At 45.8% G+C, this 27,830-nt stretch overlaps 1 protein-coding gene across 6 annotated transcripts; it reads left to right on the top strand.

The window, feature by feature from the left end:
* The first annotated feature begins 819 nt into the window (after positions 1-819).
* USO1 (USO1 vesicle transport factor) lies at positions 820-24,637 on the top strand. Of its 6 annotated transcripts, none has more exons than XM_064711487.1 (26): positions 820-939; positions 1,157-1,243; positions 1,364-1,428; positions 4,705-4,784; positions 5,757-5,768; positions 7,896-7,996; positions 8,890-8,992; positions 9,146-9,201; positions 9,501-9,621; positions 10,883-11,061; positions 11,497-11,637; positions 12,395-12,483; positions 12,972-13,126; positions 13,363-13,574; positions 14,307-14,327; positions 15,998-16,108; positions 16,759-16,877; positions 17,079-17,260; positions 18,116-18,237; positions 19,150-19,288; positions 19,948-20,111; positions 20,332-20,421; positions 21,159-21,245; positions 22,612-22,710; positions 23,146-23,361; positions 23,745-24,637. In XM_064711487.1, the coding sequence occupies exons 1-26, from the start codon at positions 874-876 to the stop codon at positions 23,850-23,852; spliced, it is 2,925 nt and encodes a 974-aa protein (XP_064567557.1). In that variant the 5' UTR covers positions 820-873; the 3' UTR covers positions 23,853-24,637. The 6 variants fall into 6 exon arrangements, with proteins under 6 accessions (XP_064567557.1, XP_064567558.1, XP_064567560.1 ...); XM_064711488.1 differs by having other exon boundaries at positions 13,369-13,574; XM_064711490.1 differs by lacking the exon at positions 14,307-14,327.
* Positions 24,638-27,830: the final 3,193 nt, after the last annotated feature.

Consider the following 27,830-nt stretch of genomic DNA (forward strand, 5'->3'; position numbering starts at 1 on the left):
GCTGGGTGGTTAATTTCATTCTGTAGTTGATAAGGAAAATGAAATCCTCAGAGCTCTTGATTTAAACTGTCATGTGAGAAGGCTTGTCTCCCTGGACTGAAATGAACTGATGGTATTGGCACTTTCTGTGCCCATGTGCTGGGGCTGCAAGTAAAATTGCTTTGGCTGGATATGTAGAATAAGCCAAGCACTGCCAAACCCTACCAGAAACTATGAGGAGGGCACCATCAGACTGGCAGCTGCCATGTGGGTGCAGTGCCTGAAGCGTTTGAGGTTCTGGTCCTTGGCTGTTGCTCCTCAGCAGGAATCTCAAATATGTTGCAGTAGCATCCAATGGGGGCATTCAGCATCTGGAAGCAATTTATGACCTTCGTGGTGCTCTTGGACTTGAAACATCAGTCTTACTTAGGTAAGCTTCTGATTCTCACTGAGTTGACTCAGTTTCAGTAGTGCTTGGACCTTCTCTTCTTATAGTTAAGGGTAGCTATTCCCTTGCTGTTTCTTCATTAGAAGTGAAAGCAATTTCGGAGTTCCAAGCCGGAGCGTTTGCTTAGGGGTTGTTGTGGATGCACAGACGCGGGGGGAGCTGTGTTAAAGTTGTGTGCTTTTTTATTCTCGGTCTGGTTAACGCCCCCAGCCCGTGCGGATGTACTGTTCGCTGCGCGCTGCCCCGCGGTTCGGGGCTGTTCGGGCCTGAGGAGGAAGGCGAGCGGCGCCGAGGGCCCGACCCCGGTCGCGCGGAGCGCGGCGGGCCCGGCTGCCCGTGCCCCTGAGGCGGGCCCCGCCCCGGCCCGGCCGCGCCACGTGGCAGCGCAGGCGCGGCGGCCGCTTCCTTCGGCGGGGGGAGCGGCAGCGCCGGCCGCCCGAGCCGCCATGAACTTCTTGCGGGGCGTAATGGGCGGCCCCAGCGCCGGCCCGCAGCCCTCGGGAGCCGACACGGTGAGCGGGGGACGCGGCCGGGCTGGGGCAGGGCCGGAAGGCCGCGACAGCCCCGGCCGGGGCTGCCCTGTGGCCGGCGGCTGCGGTGCTGCCGCTGACAGGCCCGGGTGGCGCCCGGAGCCGCTCTGCCGTGCGGCCCGGGCCGCAGGCGGGTGCCGGGGCACTCCCCTGCACCCCCCCGGCTTATCCCGTGTGTGTGTTATGCCTATCCTTCCAGATCCAGAAGCTCTGTGACCGAGTCGCTTCGTCCACGTTGCTGGATGACCGGAGGGATGCCGTACGTGCTCTCAAGTCTTTATCCAAGGTACGTGGCCAACTTCCTGAGCAGCAGCGTGAATTTGAAGTAGCTTTGTCAGGTGCTGTTAAAAAGGCTTTGTTCGGTGTTTGGGCTCGACCATTGAGCGTTTGTCTGTTTTCCAAACAGAAATACCGGCTGGAGGTGGGCATCCAGGCCATGGAACACCTGATCCACGTTCTCCAGACAGACCGGTAAGCATCCTGCAGCTGCTCTGCGCTGCTGGCCTGACCCTGCTCTGCTGCTGACGCAGCATATGCACACCTGCTGCCCTGTACTGACAGAGCTGGGAGGGAGCTGGCTTTCTGACAACTCCTCTGCTGCCTTTGCGTTTTATGCTGGTCCATGTCCTCAGAGATTGTTTGGAGGTAAAAAGAAGAGAATTCTAGGAACCAGGATGAGGGACTGAAAGTGAAGGTACTACCAAAGTGTGTCTTAATGCTTCTTAGGGTTATGTTTGCACTACTCCAGAGAGGTGAGTCCAAACAGATCCTGTTAACTAAATACACTGCTTGGAATAACCCAGATCAAGCTGTTGTTGGGCAAAAGGTGAGCTAGACAGAATTAAGAGAAAAAGAGTTAAGTCACCAGGAGTGTGGTTTTGCTCATGTGTGTTAAAAAACATTGGGTTCAGGCAAATGGAAGAGCAGGACTCTGAGGCTGGGGCAGATGGCATGAGTCTGAGTGCAATGTGTGGACTGGAATTTAATACTTACACAATCCAGTGCTTGGAATGTCTTTGTCATCCATCCTTGCAATCACTGCTGTACCTGACGGTGCCCACATGTTGTACTGTGGAACCTGTTTGCAGTCCTTGGATTTAAGCCTCAAATACTGCACATACTTGGTATTTAGGTAGGCAGATGTATGGAGATAGTCATTCAGTGTGGATTTGAACATCAGGCTGGTCAGTTTGTATGAGCCAGTTGTGAGCCTGTGAATACCTAGCTGTGCATCCATTGGAAGGAGGAGCATGTCCTTTGATGGCAGTGCTGAGGAGAATTAGGAAAGCTGCAGTTCAGTGTCTGCAAGGCCTCCTGCCCCAGTTATGGATCTAGGATGTGAAACTCTGCTGATGGAGGCCTTTCTTGCCTGGCCAGTTATGCCAGCTAGGAGGAAGGTCTGAGGCTGCTGTCTAGGCAAGTCCCTGTTATTGCTTTTCTGTGGGCTGGCTAGTTAAAATTGAATGTCTGACTCGGTGCAAACAGTGAAAGGGAAGGTTATAGGAGTAGCTGTCATGGATGTGGAGGGAAAGCCCTTAAAGAAACTAGGTTAAGGAGCCTACTTTCATCCACTTATCTGCTCTGAGGGCAGATTTGAACTTTGAGAGGGGAGGTGGGGCTCTACTGATCCAGTTGAGGCTTTTCAGTGCTTTTCTGAATTCTGAATTTAGAATTCTGAAATTCTAAATTGATACTTTAGAAATTGTGTCCTGGGGTTCTGTGCACATTTTGTGTGACTCAGGCTGCAGTTGAAAGGAAATAATTAAGTAGATGGGGGTTTTTTGAGTTTTCAGCTGAAGAAATGCTGGCTTTGGGGTATTGCTGGAGTCATTTCCTATTGCATGTTTGGTGGGGCAGCACAGGAGCTGGGACAGTTTTTGGTTGCTGTGGCTGCTTGGAGACAGATTTGTAATCTCTGTGTGTGATCAGTGCAATGTTACATATTGGAGTTCCTGGTAGTGTTTGCTGTCAGTAATGGTAGAGGTGAGGTTTCCTGGACTCTCTCAATGGAAATCCAGACCAGTTGAACTGATTCAGTGGTTAATAAGTGAGTCACAGGCTCAGCTGTCCCTCAGCTGTCACCCAGTGTGGGAGGCTGCTGGCGTGACAGAGGCTGCTCTTTTGTGCTCTTTTGGTGTGTACCCATAGGTCTGATCTTTGAACCTTTCCAATGTCCACCTGAAATGCCCTGAAGCTTTCTGCAGAAGGGGAAAATGCTCTTTTCTGCCTGTTGTGGTTTTTTTTTTTTTTTTTTTTTTTGCCCTGCAGCTGCTTAGGAAGAGAGGTGCCTTGTGCTGGAATGTTGCCTTGCAAAGGCTGCCTCTCATGGATGCCTGGGAAGTCTTGTTTCTTGAATGGTTTTTACTGTACAGTAAGAGCTGGGCAGTTCAGCATTAACAGAATAATCAATGGGATGTGGGATGTGCTGAACAGCAGATGGTGGCAAGGCAGTGAACAGCAGAGGTGGGATGCTGCTGTCCTCATTTTATGCTGTCTTTCAAGCAGAGAAACAAGGCCTCCTTTTAATCATGTGTATGTTAAATGTGCTTATTCTTTTGGAGCTGCTGTCATTTCCCTATCCAGGGGTGTTAACCCACCAAGCTGCAGCCTTGCTTTTCAGCTTTCCAAGGAAGGCTTTCTGTGTGTTTTCAGGTGTGATCTGTTTAATTTCTATGAAAAGGGAAGTGTAGACTTTGTGGTAGTGTGTTGAAGAACAAAAAGGGCAGTGAAGGGAAAGCATGAGCAGGCTGGAGGTGTGGTCATACCTTCCATGGACTAAAAGGTTAGGTGGTTGTTCAGGCCTCTGCTGTAAACCAGCCTAGCAGCCTCATGAAATGCTCATACATCTCTGCTGTGGAGGCCTTACTTGGAATGCCTTGGAGATCAGTGTGAGTAAGTACTTAGAAGCTGGAGTAAGAGACTTTTTTTCACAGTCTTCTTTTCAGATGCTTGATAGAGTCATGAAAATGCTGTGAGGTGTGTCCTTCTGCACTTGGATACACCTTTCTCTGTGGTTTTAGCCTTGATTTTCCCTTTTTTTTAAACCAACTGCTTTCATTTTCTTTTGTCTTAAGACCAAGAAAGCAAGTAGCAGAAATGATATAGTGCTGTCTTGGTTGTAGCATACGGTTTAGAGATGGTTCAGCCTTGGTAATGCAGAAGGAACAGGTATTTCCTGAGAGAAGTCTGGGTGTGAGCAGGTGAACTAATGCTTTGGGCTTCCCTGCACTCCCTGGGCATGCTGGAGCTCAAAACCCTGTAATAATTAGCTTTAGTGGGTTTGGTGACACAGAGGCTGCCTGTTTATCAGAATCCACAGCTGCTGCTGCATTCCCTGCAGCTCTGAGGTCTGGCTCTGGTTCTGTCTGACAGTGTAGCAGGGAGGGTCCCACCTGGGAAATGCTGAAGCTTGTCTGCATCTTCACTGGGTGTTCCTGTGGCAAGTTTGAAGTATTCCTAGGGATTTCTGCTGGAACAGGAGCAGGCTGGAGGGAGTGACTTGGAAAATTACAGATTCACCTACAGTGAAGCGTCCTGTGGTCATCTGGTTTCACCAGACTTGTGAGACTCACCTGAGGGAATGGAACTGGTAAAAGGAGCTTGACCCTGTTCAGGGAGCAGATAGCTCATGGTTATGTGGTGCTGCAATAAATCTGTGCTGCAAGGGGAACTGCCTGGGCAGAAGAGCAATGTTGTAAGAGCAGATGGAAATAATTCATTAAAGACAAGTGGTTCTTTCATTTGCAGTTCAGATTCTGAAATAATTGGCTATGCTTTGGACACACTCTACAATGTCATATCCAATGACCTAGAAGAGGAGGAGCAAGGTAAGCCCTTGTAGTAATAGTTGTATTGAACTGTGGCACTGCTTTCCTTGGTGCTTTGTTCAAGTTATCAGCTGTAAAACTCATTTACTAATGCTCACCTAGACCTGCTCTGTTATTGTATATAGCTCTTAAGTTAACACTAAAGAACTTGTAAGCAGCTTGCATTAAAGTAACACTGGATCTCTTGCTTATAAATGACAAAGTACTTTGTTCTCTGAATAGGAGCCAGGTTGGAGTGGGGTAACTTTTTTTCTAGTTTGTAAATCAAGAATCAAATCCTCTGCTGTTGGGAAAGGACAGTTCTGGCTGTTACTGCCAAATGAGGCATTACCATCTCCTGATTTAACATGGATTTTGAGATGTGAAATCTCAGGTACCTGCAGTAAGGTGCCACATATAAGTGTGAAAACCTTTTTCAACCCTGCTGTGGCAGTGGATAAAAAGACTTAGAAAGATTCTACTTGTCTTTGTACAGCTGGGCTGTGAAAATCCATGCCACTCCTACCTGTTTGATTTTTTTTGAAGGCCATTAAACTGGTCTCCAAGGCCAATGAATGTTATTTTAAGCCATGTTTCAAATTGTGCTTGGCTTTCTTTTTCATGTTCCTCCAGTTCCCCATCTTGATTAAAAAGTTATAGAACAAGATCAGGGTTTCATAGCACTGGTGAATTCATGTTTGTGGTAGAGGCCTTGATCATGGACTGGAGGAAAGTGTTGGCAGGTTTTTCCAAAGAGCTCAAACTTGTCCAGTTGGAGTTGTGTGTGAGAGATGACCAGGGTTGTGAGGGTTATTGGGGTGCCTCAGTTTGACCCCTTTCCTAAGAACTTCCCACAGGAGTCCAGCTGCTGTAGGAAGCTGGGATGGCTGCTTTGCAAATCTGAGCTTATGCTGTAATTGGTTGTGCTGTGTGGAAAGCTGTTCAACTGGTAAACCTGTCTCTTGTTTCTTTTTATTTTATCTGCACTGCCAGATGACTCTGAAGGTAAAAGAACCTTTACTTGTATAATATGGCACTTAGTTTTAGCCCTAGTCACTGCTCCTGCTGGTAACACTTGCTGCTGTTTAAAAAGGACACTGTAGGAGCTTGCACTGGAGCTCAGGGAAGGCATTTGCCTTCTGCTCTATGCTTACTCTTTGGAGCTCAAGTGTGTTTCCAATTTGACTTCTCCTGTGGTTTGGCATGTTGAATGCCAGCAGATCCCTGCAGACTGCAGTGATGGTAAATTCCTGGTAAGGATGTGGAAGGTGTGCAGCCCCAGACTGGTAGGATTCTAAGAGACCTAAGTTGGTGAACAGAGTTTGTTTGCCCTGGAGCTGGACACCAGTGCATCAGCTGCATGGGAGCATCCTTCACAGTGTCTCTTTTAAGCAATGCATGTTAAAATATTCACAATATTCACTTCCACTCTAGGTTACCACTAATGCTTTGCATGTTCTTTTTTTGAAACTGATTTTATTTTTTAAACTAAATTCTAGTCTGCTGTGCTGCTTGGTAGTGAATTGATCTGATCTTACTAGATGGAAGCTGCTGGCTTGATTGGAGGTAGCCCTGGGATTGTATAGATTTAAGGAACAAGTAGGGGTAGAAGGCTGGTTGCAAGATCTCTGGTGTAAGTGGAAAATAGTTTGCCTTTGCTGTTTAGTTTTTTATTAAACCTACTAGAAGAAATACTTGAACAGAGGAAATGTGATTTGGCCCTTTCATAGAAGAATCCTGAGCTGGAGTAAGGGAAACCAACTGCAGCCTGAGAGAGGCTGTGCAAGTTGTGTGTGCTGCTCAGGGGTTGCCTTAGCACTGGAGCTTGTGCAAGGACAGCAGCTGGCAGCAAGATTCAAACACTTGCTGTTTGCAGCTGAGGGTGGGACAAGGATGTTCAGCTCATGGAAAAGTCAAAGTCAAGTATTTTGACTGAATTTTGATGTCAAAATGTTTAGGTTTTCTGGACTCTCCTTGGCCAGCATCCAGCTACAGGATGTGCAATCCTTGTGTGGTTCCCAGCTGAGTTGCCTTTTATTCTACAGCAGCAAGTACAGGAGCTGAATTTGTGTGGAGTTGTTAACCTTAATTTCTGTAAATGAATGTGTTAGTTCAGGAATGGCCTAGAGTTAAGACCCTCAGCTTCAGGCAGGTCACAATAGGACTTAGGTCCTGTTAGGTGCTGGCAGCCTGGGCTAGGGCTATTCTTGCACACGGTCAATCTTCCCTTTTAACTGTATTTGTAATATATTGTAATTTCTACAGCTAGAAATTTAAAGCAGAGTGGGTTTTGGAGGAGAAAATCCCAAGTCAGAAATTGAATTGCTTTACTGTTTTTCTGTTTCTTTCTATTAAAACCAACACTTTCCCTTTGAGTTAGAATTGCTCCTGCTCAGTTTTTCAGCTTAATTATGTCAACCAGTAGTACCTACATGCCCCTGTTTTGTGGAGCAGTTATGTAAATTGTCACTCAGCCTAGAAAAATAGCAGTGGTACAGAGATGTTGCTTGCATGGGGTTTGTTGATTTTGTGGATACTTTAGCCTTTGTTTTTTGTTCATGCAAGTGATGCATGAAAGAAATCTGTAAGACAACTCATGTGCTAGTCCAATTCTGTGTAACTGTAGGGTGAAGAATGGGATGGCAGTCAATTCTGGCACATTCAAAATAAATTCAGATTCCTAGACTGACAGGCTGTGATGCTTACTTGGGTGACTCTTCTTTTCCCTTCCTGATGTTCAGGTCTTTTTCTATTGCTAAACCCAATAGAGTAAGATGTTTGGGCCAATTAGCTTTAGATATTTATATTCCTTACCCTTCAAGGCTCTTGGTGTGACATGGACTTTGTTTTTGCCTATCAGTGTAGGTACTCATGAGGGGCTGCTGTCTTGGCTTAGTGGAGCTATATGGGAATGTAACTGCTGAGATTCAAAAGCTACATTTGGAATAATGTAGGGGTTTTGTTTTGTGAAAAGCTTATTTTGGTGTTTGTTTTGAGAATAATTCAATTAACATTTATAACAGGGACTGAAAATTTTCTGGTCACCCATGGCCTTACTTTAGTAAGAATAAAAATCACAGCTGCTGATGTTGTTCTAGTTGTGTTGCAATATGTTGTTTTTTGCTGTTACAGAAGAAAACTCAGCAAAACAAGTGGATGATTTGGGAAGTCAGTTCACAGAGATTTTCATTAAACAGCAAGAAAATGTCACTCTGCTGTTGACTCTGGTGGAGGTGAGTAACTGAGTCATGTTGAGGCTGCTAATGCAGAGAGCCATGGTTTTGTCCCGGTGAAGCTGGTGTCAGGGGTGAGGTGTGCCAGCATCCAGTCAAGGTGGGGCTGGAGGTAAGTCAGGAGTGACCTGGATGAACACCACTGGTGCAGCTTTTAAAGCAGGGGGACATGGAGGAGAATCACAAAACCATTTAGGTTGGAAAATGCCTCCAGGATCATAGAGTCTGACTGCTACCCAGCATCACTATGTTCACTGCTAAGCTGTGTCCCAAAGTGCCACATTCACGATTCCTGAACACTTCCAGGGATGACTCCACTGCTGCTCTGGTCAGTCTTTGGAATGCCCAACCACCTTTTGAAATTTCCTTGAATAGCTAATCTAAACTTGCCCTGGTGCACCTTGTGGCCATGTTCTCTCATACTGTTACTTGAGAAAGGGGTTTAGTTACTTAATTAGAAGGAATAAAAGTTATTGCTCCCCAAACAGCAGTTGTTGTCCCTTGCACAACAACTACTTTTCAGATGAGGATTAAAACATCAGGACACAGTTATGTCTGAGATGCAGTTCAAGTGGAAAGGATAACTGCTTTCCAGCAGCATGATATTTGACTTATTTTCCACTGGGTTTGTCCTGATGGACTGCTTTTTACTTGGAGCTGTTAAAATTTTTGTTCCCAAACTAAGAATATGATTGTACTTGAGAAAGAACAATACAATACTCTCTCCTTTTTTTCCCTTTGCTTTGTGGTCCAACTTCAGTAAGAAACATGATATTCTACTTTTCCTGTGTGGAACCCATGTCATGCTTTGAGCAGTATGAAGGAACTGCTAGTGTATCTGAGTTAAATACTGAGGAGTTGGTTACCTAATGTGCTCTTTCCTATCCTTTCAGGAATTTGATTTCCATGTTCGCTGGCCTGGAGTGAAGCTGCTGACATCTCTGTTAAAGCAGCAGGGGCCTCAAGTGCAGCAGATCATTCTGGTCAGCCCCATGGGTGAGTGCTTGAATCCACTGCTGATTCATTCAGAGCTTGATGCTCAGCAGGCATGGCAGAGGCCTGGAGGGGTCTCAAGCAAGGTGTCCTGAAGACCTCAGCCTGGAAAAGCTGCGCCCTTTCCTGTGTACATTTAGAAATGGTTCCTTTCAGGTGTGTCCCGCCTGATGGATTTGCTGGCAGACTCCAGGGAGGTGATCCGCAATGATGTGAGTGCAGGGGCTCTGCAGGGCCCTGGCATCCTCAGTGTCAGTGCCTGAGGAGCTGCTGCCCATGGGGGGTGTGCAGTGCTGAGCTGGGGGTGTGGGGTGTGCCTCTGATCCTGGCTGAGGGTGTGCTGCATCCTCAGTGTCAGTGCCTGAGGAGCTGCTGCCCATGGGGTGTGCCTCTGATCCTGGCTGAGGATGATGCTGCTGATTCAGCATCCTCACAGCAGCTGGGACTTGTGAAAAGCAATGGAGTTCTGTTAAAACCCAGGTTTGATTTCTTTTCTCCTCCACCTGTCAAGGGAGTCCTGTTGTTACAGCAGTTGACCAAAAGCAATGCAGCCATACAGAAGATTGTTGCCTTTGAAAATGCCTTTGAGAGGCTTCTGGATATCATAACAGAGGAAGGAAACAGCGATGGAGGTATAGCAAAATCTAAGACTTAGTTTGTGTTTCTGCAACTGTGAGCTGATGTTGCCAGGCTTACCTTGGAGCTTGGTCAGTGGGTGAAAGGATCACAATTTACAGACTGCTTGTAACAAAATAAGCAAGACCAGATTGACCAGGTAGCTGTGTTTCAGTGTCTTTTGAAAGCTAGTGTACTTGCTTAAAACACCGGGTCACTCCTCTGAGGGTGTGTGCAGGAGTTAGTGGCTCTTGCTTGACCTGGGCTTGTGCCTGTATCTTCCTGGAATGGCAGTGTCACATGTGTGTGCTGCATTTGTCACTTACCCAGTTAAGCATCTGCATTCTTCCCACGAGATCCTTGGATGCTTGGAGTGGCTGGAAGTAATAGCTTGCTCAGTTCCTTCAGCTGCACCAACAACTTCAGTTTTCTGGTCCATTTTTTGAGGAGTCAGTCACCTGTTGGGAGGAGAAAAGAATTTTAAAAAGGATAAAAAAACATTTCAGCACCTGAGGGCTTGGTTTTTTTATTAGCAATATATGATGCATGCATTTACTACAGTCTATTTCAGTAGCATGGCAGGTTGCTGTTCCATGACCTTTCTGTGGGCTGCAGGAGCAGTTACTGCTTCTCTCCCAGCTGTATTATTCCAGGTATGTTGGCATGGGAGTGTTCAGAAAACCTTTGATTTCAATCTGCTATTTTTAGGCAGGTAATATTTTTAGGAGACTTGTTATGTAAATTCCTGTGTGCTAAGATTTCTCTGCTTTCCCCCTGCCACTTGTGTTCCTCTGATGGGAGGAGCCTTCATCTGAGTGTAATTTGAAAACTAAAAAGTAGATTAGAAATAAGTTGAAGATGGTAGCCAGTAATCGTAGAGAACAAATATGTGAGCCTGAAGGAGGTGCTACCTTGGAATCACAATGGAGTTCAGGACGAACTTTGAGTACATTTCACAGGGGCAGTGTAGTCTGATTATAGAACAGGTGAACTTGGGCACACACAATGATAGTGAGGTTTTGTTGGCAGTTGTTCCCATTTACCCACTTAACAGATATGAGCTGTACATACTTTGGGAATTTACTTTGGACTTGGGGAAGAAAAACAGGGATGGGTTCACAAGGTTCATACTTGTTGATCCAAGCCTAATGTGTTTTAAGAGTGAAGAGTTCAGAAATGTGTGCTCTGTTCTGTCTAGAACACTCTCAGTGTATGGACAAACTAATTTGTTTCCATGGGGTGTATTTTGATTCACCATGTGATACTTTGTCTCCTCAGGCATTGTGGTAGAAGACTGTCTCCTCCTGTTGCAAAACTTGTTGAAGAACAATAATTCCAATCAGAATTTCTTCAAGGAAGGTTCCTACATCCAGCGTATGAAGCCTTGGTTTGAGGTTGGAGATGACAACTGTGGGTGGTCTGCACAGAAGGTCACTAATCTTCACCTGATGCTGCAGGTAAGGTGCTGTTACAGCTCCTAATTACCACTGTCAGCTCTTGTGCAGTGCAAAGTGTCATGTCACAACTGTAAGATCCAGGTGTTCAGCTCAGAATTTGCTACCAGTGCTCTGGAGCTGTGCTGCTTTCAGCACAAGCCCTGTCACAGGTGAGTGTGTGATGGCTGGCGTGTCACATAACTTGATGTCACCTGTGATGTAGCAGATTTAAATTAAGAACATAATTAGGGGTGTTCTATGTGAAGAATTCCCTGGTATAAAACTGAAAGCCAAGCAGCCTTAGGTAGCAATAAAATAAACATTCTGTTCATTGTCTCCAGTGTCCATTTTTAGAAGCAGTTCTGTTTGACAGTGAAACCCCAAATAAGTTAGGTTTTGCCTTCAGAAGGTGCCAGGCTCTGTTCACATGGCCCTGACATGTTTCCTCCTCTGCAGCTGGTGCGGGTCCTGGTGTCCCCCACGAACCCTCCTGGTGCCACCAGCAGCTGTCAGAAGGCCATGTTCCACTGTGGGCTCCTGCAGCAGCTCTGCACCATCCTCATGGCCACCGGTGTTCCTGCTGACATCCTCACGGAAGTAAGGGGGCTGGAGGGGAGGGAGGGATCAGCAGCTGCTGCAGAGGCTCACTCAGTATTTGCTAAGCACCTCTTTCATATGCCAGAGGTGTCAGCTTCCTCTGTGGGCAGCCTAAATGAAGAGTCATTTACGTTGAATTTCTGGTGTCCTGCAACCAGGAAGGATTTGGATTTGCCTTTTTTTTTTCTTTAGATTTCAGCATTTCCCAGAGCAGCTGAATTGATGAATGACTTTTCCTGGTTTTGGGGTGGGTTTATTGCTGTTTTAATTTTTTGGGAGAGTCTACAGATATTCTAATTTGATAGGTTACCAGTGATGAGGGGTTTTAGCTTCTAGAAAGCCCTGCTAGCAATGTAGGGTGAGGGATTTTTCCCTTGATAAAACCATGTGCTTCAATTGAGCGTGGACGCCTCTATTGCAGTTGATAATTTCTTAAAAGGCTTCAGCTTTTCACTTATTAGAGATGTGCAGTTTAGCTGTTATTTTGCTGTCATAGAAAAACTGATCTGGCATACAAAGTTAAGCTGGAGGTGACTGAGCTTTGTGTCCCTTAAGCTTTGCTCAGTATCTCTTACAGCTATTAAATGCCTTGATTTTGTGCACACTGGTTTTACTTAAGTCTCTGAGCTGAGACTTTGTATGTGCTTTTCAGTACTGAACTGTCAGGGTAAACTGGAGTAGTGTTGAAAGCTCTAGGTGGTAGACCATGGCTCAGATTTAAACATGAATTTACCTTTCTTCTCTGCCCTTTCCCCAGACCATTAATACTGTGTCAGAGGTCATCCGAGGATGCCAGACAAATCAAGACTACTTTGCCTCTGTAAATGCACCTTCTAATCCACCAAGGTAGAGGAAGAAAAGTGTTTTAACTTTGTTAGAGGATAAGGTAGTGGTATTCCAGGATTCCAAAAGATTTCTTTAATTCCACACTTGGAATTATGATCTGGAGTAATGGCTTCAGGTTCATATAGGGTGTGTTGGCTACAGCATTGTGTTGGGTGTGTTTGCAGAGAGATGAGGCCTACAACTGGTGTTGTGTGGCACCTGAAAAACAAATTAACAATGACCGAAAAATCCTTCATCAGGATGAGCTGCTGTTGCTGTCAGCCAGAGGACAGTCTAAAGAAAGGGAAATGAATAATCAATCTCTTATTTTGTGTATAAATAACTGAAAACATATAACACCTTGGGTTTTAATATCCTTGTTTGAAATAGTAATAGGTGCAGTGCTAGGCCCCAGTAGCTTTCCTTATCCATGAAGTAGATCCATATTATGTACCTGCAGCTGTTTTCATTCTCAGTGCAGTTCTCAGCTTTTCCTTGCTGTCCCACAGGCCTGCCATAGTAGTGCTGCTGATGTCCATGGTGAACGAGAGGCAGCCCTTCGTGCTGCGCTGTGCTGTTCTCTACTGCTTCCAGTGCTTTCTGTACAAAAACCAAAAAGGACAAGGAGAAATCGTCTCCACACTCCTGCCATCCACTATTGACGGTAGGCCAGGGCAGCATCTCTGCACGGGGTTCTGAGCTAGCACCTGTTCATTCACCACCTGGTGTCTCATGAGGGATTATTTATCTGCTGTTCAGTGACTGGTCTGGGCAGGGTGACTTGGCTTAGATTTGTCTAAAATGTCACTAGTTAGGTTTTTTTGTGTTTTAGCTGTGTGGTCTGAAATATTTTCAGTGGCTTGTGTTAACCCCCCTTGTTCCTCTTGGCCGTTCTGGTAGCTACAGGTAACTCTGTGTCAGCGGGCCAGCTGCTCTGCGGGGGCCTCTTCTCCACGGACTCGCTGTCCAACTGGTGCGCAGCCGTGGCGCTGGCCCACGCCCTGCAGGAGAACGGCACGCTCAAGGAGCAGCTGCTGCGCGTGCAGCTGGCCACCAGCATCGGCAACCCGCCCGTGTCGCTGCTGCAGCAGTGCACCAACATCCTCTCGCAGGTACTGCGCCGCTGCCCGCTGCGGCACCGGGGACAGGCACGGGGGCACTTGTGGGCAGGGCATGGCATGGCAGGCACACAGCTGGCAGCAAATCTTACTTGTCCATCACATTACTCCTTGATGCTGCCTGTTCTCAGGTGGTGCCAAAGCATCCAGGTCTTACCCTTGTCCTTCAAACCAAGTTTAACTGGCAGAATCCCCACTCATGTTTTTTGCTGAAGTAGTGCCTGTTTGGTGTTTACCCTGAACCTGCTAATGGGAAATATCATGAAAAAAAACAGGCTGTCATGTATTGATGGTTGGCTTTGCTATGCAAAGATAAAACTTTTCTGAGCTTGTTCAGTATGTTAATACCTGGCTTGGGAAATGTTAAGTGAGTGAAGTTCACCTCCTGGCCCGTGCCTCCTAGTGACGTTAACCTGTGTTAGAACCACTCAGGGAGAAAACCAGCTCCCTGCTAGCAGGCTAACTCTGGTGGCAATTAGACTTCTTTGCAGGTGAAAATAACACTGGAGTTTTGAACTTGATCCTATGCCTTTTCTCCTGCTGTAGCTAAAAATTGCCAGTATTCATTTTTATCCTGTTCCTGGAATTTCTGTGTAAGGTAAATTTGAGTCAGTAGAAATGCTTGTGATTCTTCAGCACTACATGACAAAAGGGACTTGGGTATGGGGGGATGTGTCTGAAATGTTGCACTGGAAGGTTCTCAAGTAATCTGTGTGTAACTTGCAGGGTGATAAGATCGACAGACGGGTATGTATTTCTTGGCACAGCTTGTGCGTTTTCCTGCCAAAAGCAGGCCTTTCCCTCTTGTCTGGGGTCTGCTGGGGAGAATTTCTTTAACTGCTTTTTGATGTGTTTCCACTTACAGCTTTGTGTTGCAGTGGTTTGGGTTTTCCCTGGCATAACAAACTCTTGGTGCCTCCAGGGGAATCTCTGGGAGTGCTCCCAAAACTATGGGATGTGTACCTTGGGCAGCACTGGTGCTTTCTTTCCTGGGGGTCACACTAATGGACCATCTGCTCACAGAATAGGTGGGGTTCCTTCTAAGGAAAACTAAAACTGTTAGAAACAGTGTTTCCTGAAGGGCCTGTAGCGAACAAGGGTACCATCAGAAGTGGGCATATGCTGCTGATGTCCTGATGCTGGAGGAAAAACCATTTAGCCTGCCTAATTGTGAATAGCAGGGATCTCGTTATGAGCACGTGATCCCTGCAGAGCTGTTTGGTTTCCAGGCTGTTTATTAAAACACAGCTGAGTTAGTTATTGGCAGCACAAAAAGCAAGTATTTCTGCTGTGGAAATGTTATTTTACCCTGTTGATCGCAGGTCAGTGTTGTTACTAGCTCTGAACTGTGGAACAGCAACCACGGGGGGCTGTCATCTGTCAGAGTAGGTGTTATTATCATCTATTATTATCATCTATTATCTAGAACACAGCTGATTTTTAGAGAGGATGTTTAGGGCTCTGTGAAAATCCTTAGCAGAGCACATCAGTTTGACCTCTGAACAACAGGCAGGCTGTAGAATAAATGTGGTTTGCAGCTGTTTCCAGCATATGGGTGTGCTGAAGTGGTGGGCTGCAGAAACAAAGCTCCATGTTTCTCAAGAGGGAAGGGCCACAGGTAGCAAGGCTGGAGAAGGTTGAGGTACAGCCATGTGCCATAGGGCCACTGCCAGTTACAGAGGTTATTCCCAGTGTGCATGGGCTGGCAAATCCTGCTGGGACAGCTGGAGCCGGTGTGTGTAAGTGGGGGAGGGAACACTTTCCTTGGTTGCCATCTGAATGTTGACTGTTGGAAGAGATGGGTGCTTGTCTGAGCTCAGCTGGGCCCAAATACCTGCAGCTGAGACACAATTGGTAACGGCTGATTTGGAGATGAAAACTAATTTTGTCTGTCTAGGATAAATAAAAGGCTGCAGTTAGGGTTTGCTGTGCTGGCTTGATGTCCATATAGTCTGAACCAAAGGCCATTACAGGACTATTGTTCTTGTATTCAAAATAATACTAGGAATACCTGGCAGTTTTAAAGTCAGCAGGCTAGGTCTTGATGATGCATCTTCCAGGGAATCCTTGTATGACTAAATGTGCACCTTGTTCCTTCATGTGACCCCTGTATTAAAAATGCAAAACTAACAGGTTGTGGTTTTATATTGGTGCTGATTTGCATTGAGTAATATTTCACACCTGTGTGGCTTGCTGGTTTGCTCTGAGAACAGTTCAATGTGACTGGTTTGATCCTTGTTTTATCCAAGCATTAAAGCTGTTCAGTATAACTAACAAACAGGTGTTTAGAAAGACATGACTTGGACTTTATGAAAAAATAAGGTGGAAGTAGGTGAGTTCTGATCCATTACAGCTTGGGTTTGTATTTTAGTCCTCTCTGTGGAAAGGTAATGACGGGGGGTGTTTATTCTTCACAGGGCAGCAAAGTACAGACCAGAGTTGGACTGCTGATGTTGCTTTGTACATGGCTGAGCAACTGCTCCATTGCTGTCACCCACTTCCTTCACAACCCAGCCAATGTGCCTTTTGTATCCTTTGGCCTGCTGGCAGAGTGGAACCCCTGCTTAGCCAGAGCTGGGTTATTCATGGTTAGCTTAAAGGTTTGTCTAGGTCCCTTTGTGGGGGTTTTGCAAAACAGAAAATGCCCTGGGCCGAGAGACCAAATCAGCCTTTAGCTGCCAGTGCTCTGTGTACACTGACTTGTGTGTAAGATGCACATACCAAAGCAGTGTGGAAAACAGTCTCAGTCTGACAGCTAAATGAGTTCTCAGTGCAACAAGCCTGTTGGTGTTGTTAGTGTGAATTAAACTTACACTCAAGAGGCAAGGAGAATGCTTTGTACTTCCGTTAACTTCCCTGCTTAATTTTCAGGGAGAAACTAGTCAAGTGCATGAGCATGTAAGGCTAAACTGCCACCTTTATCTACACTGCAGGTGTGCTCTGGAACAAGTAAATCTCTCAGGCTAAACAGACAGCTACTGAGAAATTTATGGGAAACCACTGATCACCGGAGTCCTTCAAAAGAGGAGTTAACTTTGCAAGGGTTTTGTCAGCTCTTTTGTCTTGCTTCCTAACAAAGCTTGGGTTGGTGTGTAAATAAAAGGGAGTGTGTACAGGGAGAAGTGTTACATGTGTTGTGATTATGAACTATCTCCAATATCCTTATCAAGAGTTCCAGCTCACAGGGCAGATAGCTGAAAACCTTGGGGAAGAGGAGCAGCTTGTCCAAGGCCTGTGTGCGCTTTTGCTTGGCATTTCCATCTACTACAATGACAATTCCCTTGAGAATTACAGGAAGTAAGTATGATGGAGAAGTAGCAGGACTGCAGGTAAAGGTTCTGTGAAAGGCACATGGTGGTTCAAGAGGCTTTGAAGGGTGACAGCAGGGGGATTAAGACTTGAGATAGAGGAGTTCTTTGCAGAACTCACCTTGATACAATGATGGGTTCTCTTCTTGTCTTGTTGTTGCACTAGCATTGATTTGTCTGTTCCTTGTAGAGAGAAACTGAAGCAGCTGATTGAGAAGAGGATTGGCAGGGAGAACTTCATTGAGAAGCTTGGCTTCATTAGCAAGCATGAACTTTATTCCAGAGCTGCTCAGAAACCACAGCCTAGTTTCTCTAGTCCAGACCACATGATGTTTGACCATGAATTTACAAAGCTGGTGAAGGAATTGGAAGGTGAGATGTTATCCTCATTTCTCTAGGTTTTATCATGTACTGATGGATGAGCTACCCACCATGTTGTGTTACTCCTGAAAGTAGTGTGATGACACCAGAGGTTGTGGTAATAGCTGTAAGTAATCATATAACCAAGTTGCAGTTAAAGTGTTAAGTGAAAATACTCTAACTGGATTACCTGGTATTCTTCAGTGAAATGATGATCAATAGATTTTGTGAGTTAGCACACTGGCCTAGAGGTGTTGACCTGTGCTCACACAGAAACTAAAGTACTAAGCACATTCCATGGTCATAGGAGCTTCATTTGTTGAAGTACATAATCCAAACAGTTGCTGTTTCTAATTGATAAACTAATGCTGAAATTCTTGGCTCGTTAGGAAATGGACACTTGCTTTAGTGTGTGCTTCACGATTGTCATCATTCTAACATCTCACTTGTGTCCTGTTTATTAATATTCATCTCAACTTAAATCAGTCTAGAGAAAGAAAAATCCTGAAAGCAGCAATGGTCAAGATGGATTTGCCCAAGCAATTTCGTCCACATGTTGCTCTTGCAGACTAAGTCTTTAACTTATTTGCAGAATGATTTGGGCTGCAGCTGTAGTGGAGCCATAGTGCAAGTAGAGCACAGCTTTTTTTCTTAGGAATTACTCAAAACACCCATTTACTTATATGGGACAGAGAAAAGCAGTAAATGTGCACACTGCAATAAAGTCACCATTTCTGTTAAGCCTTTGTGACAATCCCTGTTTCAATGTGCAGGCTGAGTTTGTAATGCAGTGACCTCAAAGTGTGAGACTGTTTTGAGGACAAATATGTGAACTGAGCTCTAGCTGAAAGAAACTGTTTTTGACAGGTGTCATAAGTAAAGCAATTTACAAGTCCAGTGAGGAAGATAAAAAGGAAGAGGAGGTCAAGAAGACATTGGAACAGCATGACAACATTGTGACTCACTACAAAAAAGTCATTAGAGAACAGGTAAGAGGGAGCACAGACATGTGCCTCTAAAAGCTGTTGGTTTTGTCTTCTGGAGGCACTGCAGTGCACTCCGATCCCCCTTGTTCCAAAACAAGTAACAGGGATTCTAGCAATGCAGAAATGCTTCTAACAACGCTCTTGTCAAGACTGAGCTGAAATGTCAGTGTTTGGAACACTGGTTAAGGTCCTTTTTTTTTCCCTTGCACCACATGCACTTACCTGTGTTGGGGTGTTCTCGTTTCAAATGAGGAATTGGAGAACTTGCAGCTCTTCAGAGATGCAATTCTCACTTCTGGGCTCTTACTTGGACAGATGAAATGGGGCTGAATGAAAAAATGGTTTGTTAGTGAAGTTTGGCTATACCGGCTGGGATTGGACTCTCAAAACCTTTTTCCAGGGGTAGTTAACTTGTGTGGTTGCTGCAGCTTAGATGGAGAAGTAGAGGAACAAAGCTAATTAATTTAAACTGCAAATGGGAAACTGAAGCAGGTGCTCTGTGTTCAGAGATCAGAGCATGGGGTACATGAGGCATTAAGGATGCTTTGGAACTACCAGAGGCTTTACTGAACATGTCATGTGTAGTTACCTTGATTTCTTTCAAGACTCCTGAAGTAGTAGACAAAACAAATGCAGGCTTTGGTATGCTAGATAAAAATTACAATCAGCCACCTTCCCACCTCTCCATTTTTCTTCCTGTTAGTGGTGTGATAGGCTGCTGCTGTCTTTGCCAGGTGTTTTTTCTAGCATAGTTTGCTAGGTTTGCAGGGGGCTTTGCTGGGCAGTACTGGGTGGTGGAACTCAGTTTTGGTGCTTTCCTTCACCTTCCTGACAGAATTGTATTCAAGAGTTACTAGTACAACTATATGTATGATTACTGTATGTATCTAGTATGGTGTCTCTTTTCTTTCACAGGACCAGGAGCTTGAAGAACTAAAGCAGCGAATCAGCACTTTAACATCTCAGAATGAACAGCTCCAGGCTACAGTCACACAGCAAGTGTCCCAGATCCAACAGCATAAGGACCAGTACAATCTCCTCAAAGTACAGCTAGGTGGGCTGCATGAGTGACAATATAAAATCATTGTGCAGAGATGTGGCTTCTGGCAAACTGCAGCAGAGCTCCAGCAGAGACAGCCTTGCAGGTGTATGAGCTGACCCTTGCTGTGAGAACTGCTGGCTGCCCGGGAACTGCTGGCAGAGGCTGCCTCTGCCTCGGAGCAAGTCAATCCAAAGCAGTTACTGCCTGTCCAGGTTCAGAACATGACCAGATGGGCCCTGGAGTGGGTTGAAGTTTGGGTCTGGAATGCAAGCGTGAGCTGGGGAAGATGGTCTGGCTGATGTGCAAGATGAAGCCTGTTACTGTCACTAGAGAAATTGCTAATTTAGTGTGTAAATCAGGGCAGTATGTTCTCCTTATCCCAGGGTCAAAATGCCTGATAAGGTATACATGACATGATTAAAAATACCCAAACGGCCTTCATCATTACTTATGATAAAAACCATGAATCAATCACCTTCAGAGTTTGTCCATGCCATTATTTTTGATGAACAGAATGGCTGAAGCAGCAAGCTGACACACATAGCTGAAGGAATGGCAAGAAGGGCTTGTGGGGCAGGAGCAGGATGGGTAACAACTACTTTGATTGGTCTCCTGGAAACCAAGTTATGGAACTGCTTGTCTGACTTTGGTTGTAACCTCTTGCTGTTTAGGAAAGGACACCCAGCATCATAATTCCCATGGTGACACATTGCAAATGAATGGCATTCAGACAGAAGAAGTGAGCAAGTTGAAAGAGGAGCTGGAAGAGTGGAAAAACAAGCATGAGCTGCTGCAAGGGCAGTTAAAGGAAAAGGATTCTGTGATAGAAAAATTGGTAAGTGCTGCATTTGCACTGGTGAGACCTCCTTCTGCACTCACCTCAGAGGACACAACCAGCTGCTCTCAGTAGAGAGCTTTGATGTGCATTGCTCAGTCTGCTTGTAGCTCCTCTGCTGGGAGTTTGGCAATACAAGGACAGCTATGACTTTTTTGCCGACATGACTACATTTAGAATTCTAGTACTAAAGCTGATTTTTTCCCCATTTTTCTTTCAGAATTCTTCTCAGTTAGAGATGGGAGCTACAGAGCAGTCTTTACAGACCAGCAGATTTGGTGGCTTGGAGCACAGTAATGAGCTACAGAAGGTGAACCTGTGGTATTTCAGTGCAGCTGAACAGGGATGGCTTGGGTTGGGAAGAGAGCTGTAGTCTTCAGGGAAGAACATTGATTCCTGAATGTGTTGCTGTTTTTCATCAGACATCTTTGTGATGATCCTAATCTTGAAGCATCAGGTTTATGCATCTAAAAATTAATTGGTTGTTTTCACTAAGCAGGTTTGAGCCAGCAGAAGACACTTGCACTGACTTGCAAAATGGTTTTAACCAGTACAGAATGTATGTTTAAATGTTGATATGAGGTTAGATGTATTAGATGTACAGCACAGAATAAAGAACTGGACCTTCAGTTCTTTAAGGTAGCTGTGGCTCAAGAAATACCTGTTGGAGTTCCTCTCTTTGGAGAACTAATGGTGCCTGGATTACCCAGGCATCATGGGTTTGTGCACTGAGAGGGGCAGTGCAGAGGACACCAGGGGCAGTGCAAGTGGTGTGAAACACCTTTATAGAAGTGACTGAGGCTCAGACAGTGCCTTGCTGGCCATTCCACAGAAGAGGGGCTGGAAAAGCAGGGTGGACAGTGCTGTGTGTTGCTGTCCAGCCTTGTCAATTAAGGGAAAAGCTATTGTGGTCTCACTGAGGCACCTTTCCTGTTACATTTCCTGGTGTGAAGCAGTTAGTCTGGGAGCATTTCACCTTAGGAAAATTTCATGTGAATATGTTGTTTTATCAAATTAACTGAGAAGTTTTGTCTGTGTTTCCCAAAGGAGTTAGAAATGCTCAGGAGTCAGTTACAGCTACAGGCTGCGGAAATATCCAAGCTTCAGATGGAGAATCAAAAGCTACAAGTGATGGTACTGGTGAATTAGTTCTTTCTTCTGTCTATGGGAACTAAATCTTCAAGACTTGCCTTCCTGCTACTGTCTGTAGCTACTTTCCTAAACAAAGCTCCTTTTAAGTGCACACATCAGCAAGTGATTCCAACAGTGTTTCAAATTAATTTATGAGTTACCCAGACAAATCCTTCATGAGCATAGAGGGCACTTTTAGTTAAGTTAGTTCTCTCTGATGGCACTGGTCCTTGGCATTTTTAAACAATTATAAACTACTGGCTGTTCCAAGCTTAAGCTCTAATTAAAGTAATAGCCTTTGTGAGACACAACTGTGATAACTATACACATGAGAGAGATCATTATTCTTACAAGCAGTTGAGGATAATAATATGAAGATTGATGTCTAGTTGAAGGGCAAATGATAGGGACATCTGTCTGTGCAGGCCTCCAAATGCTGCAGAGGTTTTTTGCCTGTGAACTGAACTGATGAGGCAGTAAAGCCTTGTGGCGATGTAAATCTCTCTGTCTTCAAAACTGATAAACTGCTTTAGAAAGGGAATGTTGGACTGCAGAGCCTGAACAAGTTGTCTGAAGGTGTTCCCCAGACAGTTCCACAGCAGAGCTAACAGCTAAATCCTGCTGCAGTAAGAGGGGCCACAAGCAGCTGACAAACAAGTGTTCAATGTACACAGGGTCTGGGAGAGGCAGACTCAGCTGCTGGGAGGGAAGATGCCATTGCTCTTGTGCTGCCCATGTGTGCTTGTGACAGTGCCTTTGGAGGCAGAGGTGTGTCCTGGTGTCCCTCCAGCTGTCAGGCCACCTAATGGCTATCCTACTTCCTACTGCTCCCTTCCTTAGAGGACTGGCTTAAGTGTGCTCCAACTGGGAGGCATTGGTCTCAAATTTGTGCCATGTGGCAGTTGTAGCTGACAGGCAGCTGCTGCATTTTGGAAATGACTTTGTGTAGGGCTGACTGAGATGAAACTTGCTATTTTTAGTAGCCTTATACAAAGAATTGCAACTTCAGCCTAATAAATTGGATGTTTAGCCTAATAAAAAGACTTCTGTGGCACTTGAATACTATCAGAGCAAAGGCGGATTGCCTGTAATAGGATCTGCCTAGGAAAAAAACTCCCAATTTCAAGTGCAGCTACTAGGAAATAAAGGTTTTGCTTTGTCTTCTTGTTGGCGTGTACATGTGTGTACGAGTCTGAGACCCGAGGAAGCACAGATCTGTTTGCTGATGCCTTGCAGCATGGGGTGTATGTCATCACCATACCTTGGCTATGCTGTAAGAAGAGAATATGCTTCTAAGGAACTGACTCTGTGATGTCCCAGCTTGCTGTCTTAGTATGTGCAACGCTGAGAGAGAATTCCTTGTCCACAGAACACAGCTGCAGATCCCATGTTAGGAGACAGTGGTGCACCAGCAGCTACGAGCTCAGAACTGGAGGCACGACTGGAGCAAGAAATCAAAGAGCTGAAGGTGGGTAATGGGTGAACACCAAACCCGGCCATTGGATACTCAGCCTTGCATTAGGAGGCCTCTGCAGTAGCCAGGGCTGGGGCAAGTGGTTTGTTTCATCAGCATCCTCAGGCTCTGGTAGGGAAGCTGGATGTCTCCTTCATTTTTCACATGGGAAATCAAAATTTGTGTCTTTAAGGCCTTGATAAGGACAGTCTAGGGTGTAGCTTTACTGTGGCAGAGACAGTCCAGTAACCACTGTTAATATTTGTTCCTGCTTTATCCAAGCTATAGTAGCTTGTGTAAGGATGTGTGTGTGTGGGAACAAGGCCACAGGAACCAATGGTCAGCTGGAGCTGCTGAAGGTTGTGTACAGGATGTGTTTGAAGGATACAGGGCTTCAGCTTTACCTGTGCTTGTATTTGTAATGTGATGTGGGATTTCCCCTGTTGTCAGAGTCAAGTCAAGGCCCTTTCTGAGGAGAAGGAATCACTGAAGCAGCAGCTGGACTCATCCACTAGCACAGTTGCTATATTGCAAGACAAGAACAATAGGCTGGAGCGAGAAGTTGCAGAATCCAAAAAAGAACAGGATGATCTCCTGGTGCTGTTGGCTGACCAGGATCAGAAAATATCTGCACAGAAGATGAAACTGAAGGACTTTGGTGTAGCGGTAAGCCAAGGAATGGACCTGGGAAGTTCTTGGGTCTGAGACAGGCCTGGGCATGGTAATCCTCAATCCACAAAGTCTGGGGACGCCCCTTTCTATAGAGGCAAGTTAAATCCATCAGTTACTTTATCAACTACTACTGGCAGCCATCAGAGAAAGCTGACCACTGCCTGTTGTCCCCAGTGGTCAGCCACTTCTCTCTTCAGCAGAGAAGTAAAGAACTATGGACATGGTAAGATGACAGTTGCATTTAATAAGCATTAATTGATGTGGCATTGTTGGTTTAGGTTATCTTTAAGCTTATTTGCACTCAGCATATGTCTTGCCTTCAATAGGTTGGATCAGAATAAGGGGTATTACTGCTCACAATAGATCTTGTATTTCAGGTTGAAGATGAAGATGATACTGAATCTGGAGATCAGGGGGATGAAGATGAGGATGGAGATGAAGAGGAACAAGATGAGAATGCTGCTGTGTGTTACCAAGAAAACTAGATTGCATTGTTTTTGGGGAGAAGTCTATTACTGGTGTACAAAGGAAAACATCTGCTTATGGGAAGCAGATTGGGGAAATGACAACCATGGGCCTAGTTCTAAGTTACTCAAGTGTTGGAAAATCCTTTGTACTAGGTAAAGCAAACAGAAATCACAGTTTCAGTTCTACATGAATACCCCAGGTTGTACTTGTTTAGAAGTTGCTTCACACACTGTTTCAAGCAGGGAATGACAATGTTGCTGCCTTGGTTCATTGTCATTGACGGTTCTGTGCATTTGTCTATGGTTTTAACTTCCTTGAGCTCTTAACATAATTAAATACAGAAGTATTTGGTTTAACATCTCTCACATGGAGTTATTCCTCCTGCCTTCAGCATGGAGCTTCAGTGTGGTTTGTGGCCTCCTCTCAAGAGCAGTGGGAGGCACAAGGGTTGGTGTAGCCTGTACCAGCCCAGGGTCTGGCTCTGGGGGTCCAGGGGCCCTGCACACAGGTGTGTGCCTGGACACTGCCCTGGCTGCACTTGGCCCCTCCTGGGGAGCCACAGAGCTCTGCTAACACTGTGGCAGAGGTTTCATTGGAAGCTGTGCAAGAGATATAGCCTTGGGGTGAACAATTGCTGTGGAAAACCAAGACCAGTACACTTGAGCTAAAGTGCTACTGAGTCAGCATAAATCCAAGTTAAAATCTTATTGACTACTTCAGTAAGGAAATGAAAAATATGATTTATATAACTTATTGGCTCTTTATGAGTAAATAAAAGATGAAATTTTAAAAGAAAACACAATGGTAAATGCATTAAATTCTTTTTTTTCTTTTTGGTAATAAAGAGAATGTCTACTTTGTCCTCATTTAATTCTCTTGTCCTAACTTAACTGCATACATTTTAATATGTGTAAGAGCATCTACAATCAGTCTACACTGATAGATTAAGGTAATAACAATCCACCACATACTGTTTACAAAGCAAAAGGCATGTGAGTACTGCTTTGGCCTTACCTGTAGGGCACTGGCTTATCTGGCAGCCAGACCTGGACTCTGCTCCAGATGGCACTCTGCAATGAAGTTTTTGTTGCCGTCCTCTGCGGTGTTATGCTTAGGAAATTCTTCCTTTTGGATGCAACTTCAAAATGTTTAAAATCATAAGAAAGGAAGAAAGAGAGAATGAGGTGGGGGGTAGGGAGTTCAGGAGACAGACAAACTGGTTTGAAACAGGTTGTAAAAAAGCCTGTTCTAAATGCCTTTCCCAATTAGAAAACCTGTTCTTTGCATTATTTTATTGCACCATCCTAGTGGTCTGTCTTCCTGCTCATAGGAGACATGTCTGGTGATAACTGTATTACTGTCAAAGGGAGGTATTCACTTGTCTGCATTCTTGGCTGTGTCATGCAAAGCAGATTTATTCTTAGTTCTTTGGAGTCTTTTCTTGTCTTTTTGTGACTGGGCTATCATGAACACAGGGGCCTTTTTCACACTCTGTACAGTGTTCAGATCCCTTGCACAGGGTCTCTGTCAAGGCAAGCAGCTGCTGTCAGCAGGAAGGGAAATCCATCACAGATTTCTCCTTTGCTTGGTATGTGTGCTCACATACCGAGAAACAGAAGGAGGTGCTGAGCTGCAGAGAGCACCAGGAGAGAAGAGCAGGAGCAAGTAAGTGATGAGGGTGTGCCCAACAGCACAGCTGGGGCCTAAACAGCATCTCCAGACCCGGCAGTGCAGTGCAGTCCCTTCACATCCACCCTTTCCATGACGGGTTTCCAGGAGCAGTCCTGTGCTGCTCAGTCTGAACACGGGAGGGCTTTGTCATTTCTTTAAGACAGGTGCTACACAGTTTTCTGGAACAGTTGTTTGCAAAAAAGGGATTTTAGGAAAGCAAAAGCACCCTGACCTGTGTTACTGGCTTCTGCCAGCTGCTGGTCTCCTGCAAGCTCAAAAACTTCCAAACCCTCTTTATTTGTTGAAGTTTTTCCTAGAATTTATTTTTGACAAAGGGCTCAACAGTGCATACAAGCCTAAGAGAAAGTTCTTTTCGTAAATACTTTACTAGAAAGATTGTCTCCCCTTCTTCAAACCATAGGAATGAGAAGAAGGTTGAATGGGGAGAGACTGGAGACTAATTGAGGGGGAAACTGGTTGCCAGCCAATCAGCCCTGGCCTGTGTGGCACTGGGTGAGGCAGGTGTGGGGGTCTGTAGAACACAGCTATCCACAACAGCCTTTGGGACAGCTGTCAGTGCCATGAGTGGTGGTTGAGGGGGATTTAATGCTGGCAAACACCTCCTGGGGTAGGTGAGGGGCCCCTGTACCCCTGCAGTGTCATTTGCCCATGTCCCTTTGCAAGGTTCTTCCCTTAGCCCCTAAGAGAGCTGGAGGAGAACCAGGACCTTTCCTGCTGTTCCTCATGAGTGCCCAAGTGTTCAGCAAGCAGCACCTCCTTTAAATAGCATGCTGATTGGGTTACCCCAGCTTTGTGCATTTATGTGCAGATGGACAGCAGCAGAAGGACAGCTGCCACCAAACAAGAGCAGAGCCCCTGTGAGGGGCTAGGTTTGCACTTTGCTTCTAAAGCCAAGCTCTGCTGTGAACAGATTGCTCATTAGCTGCCTGCCCCTCTCAGCTGCTCCTGAAGATGTGGCTGCCATGTCACTGGATCCATTTGTACCTCACACCTGTGTGGCATTGCTGGAACACACAGCATGGAACAGCCTCAGTGTGTCCCTTTGCAGAAATGGCTGTGGGGAAGTGGTTCCTACAGCTCCAGTCTCTGTGCTCACCTGATATGCTGAGCCAGCTAAAATGACTTCTGAAAACCCACAGGGCCTCTCTGTGGAGGCAGGTGGTGAATCTGTCACTAGACATATAGTTGTGGTACTTCCAAGCTGCTCTTTGCAAATTTTATAACTCTGCTGTGCAGGCTCTGGATTTTACTGTACATATCCAGCTCCTTTTCTCCATGAAGCAGGTGCTAGAACATGACATTTATTTGAAATGACATTTCAGAAACAAGAACTGGGTCTGAACAAGCTTGTGATCATGTCTTATCACTTCTGTAAGAAACCAATAACCTCATGACACTGTTCTTGATAAAGGACATCCTACTGGGAGCAGATGGTGATGCAATGGCTTTGCAATGGCATCAGCTGAGGCTGATGTGAAGGTCAGGCCAAGGCTGAAAATACCACTGGGGCAGTGTTGTGCCTTGAGGCTCCCAGTGTCACTGCTGGGCAAGGAGGGGCAGTCAGGGGCCATTACCACTGCTGGCAGGCAGCACTGTTGTAGCAGACCCCAGGGCAGCCAGCCCTCCTGCCTGCAGGGAAATGCTGCAATCAGCAGTGCCAATCAAGAAGGGATGTGGCCCTTCGGGCTGCTGCCTCTACACACGGGAAGGTCCTTGAGAAAAAACGTGCTCTGGGGTCAGTGTTACAGAGTGGCCTCACAGCAACCCTGGGACAGCAGTGACAGATGAGCTCAGCACCAAAGGAAATGAATGAGCCCTGCTCACAGTGAGACCTGAGGCACAGCACAGTGGCAGCCCAGCCGTGTCAGCAGGTGCAGCCCCTGCAGCCAGATCCTATCTCTCTACGTGACAGACAGACAGACAGACGTGCTTCCCAGCGGCCAGGGCTGGCACTGAGCACACAGCTCACAGCAGCAGCCCCACACTGCAGGAACGAGCCATTGCTTACTCCCCTCTTGCCTTCATTTACACAAGGGCAGGACAGCCTGGCTTTTGTGTGAGTCCCTGGCTGTGCCTCGAAATGTCCCGATGAAAATGAGCAGAGCAGCACGGGTATGTGCCTGGCTCTGCACTCCCTGCAACTCAGGGGTGCTTGAGGGCATCCAAGACAGCACAAGAGGACTACACAGACTGAGAAGGCTCTCATCTGAGTTCCACCACCAAAGAGGAACTCCCAGAGCTTCCCTGACAGTTTGTCAGGTGCAGCAGGGCCATAGGCAAGGCAGGAAATTCTAAACACCCTG

Source organism: Zonotrichia leucophrys, chromosome 4, assembly GCF_028769735.1.
Source record: "Zonotrichia leucophrys gambelii isolate GWCS_2022_RI chromosome 4, RI_Zleu_2.0, whole genome shotgun sequence".
Lineage (NCBI taxonomy): Eukaryota > Metazoa > Chordata > Aves > Passeriformes > Passerellidae > Zonotrichia > Zonotrichia leucophrys.

Bases quoted from the DNA above. Each gene is read 5' to 3' on its own strand.
- USO1 (XM_064711487.1), top strand. From the start codon at position 874: ATGAACTTCTTGCGGGGCGTAATGGGCGGCCCCAGCGCCGGCCCGCAG. The intron at 14,328-15,997 runs GTATGTATTTCT...TATTCTTCACAG, and splicing joins GTGATAAGATCGACAGACGG to GGCAGCAAAGTACAGACCAG. The intron at 19,289-19,947 runs GTGGGCTGCATG...CTTGCTGTTTAG, and splicing joins TCTCCTCAAAGTACAGCTAG to GAAAGGACACCCAGCATCAT.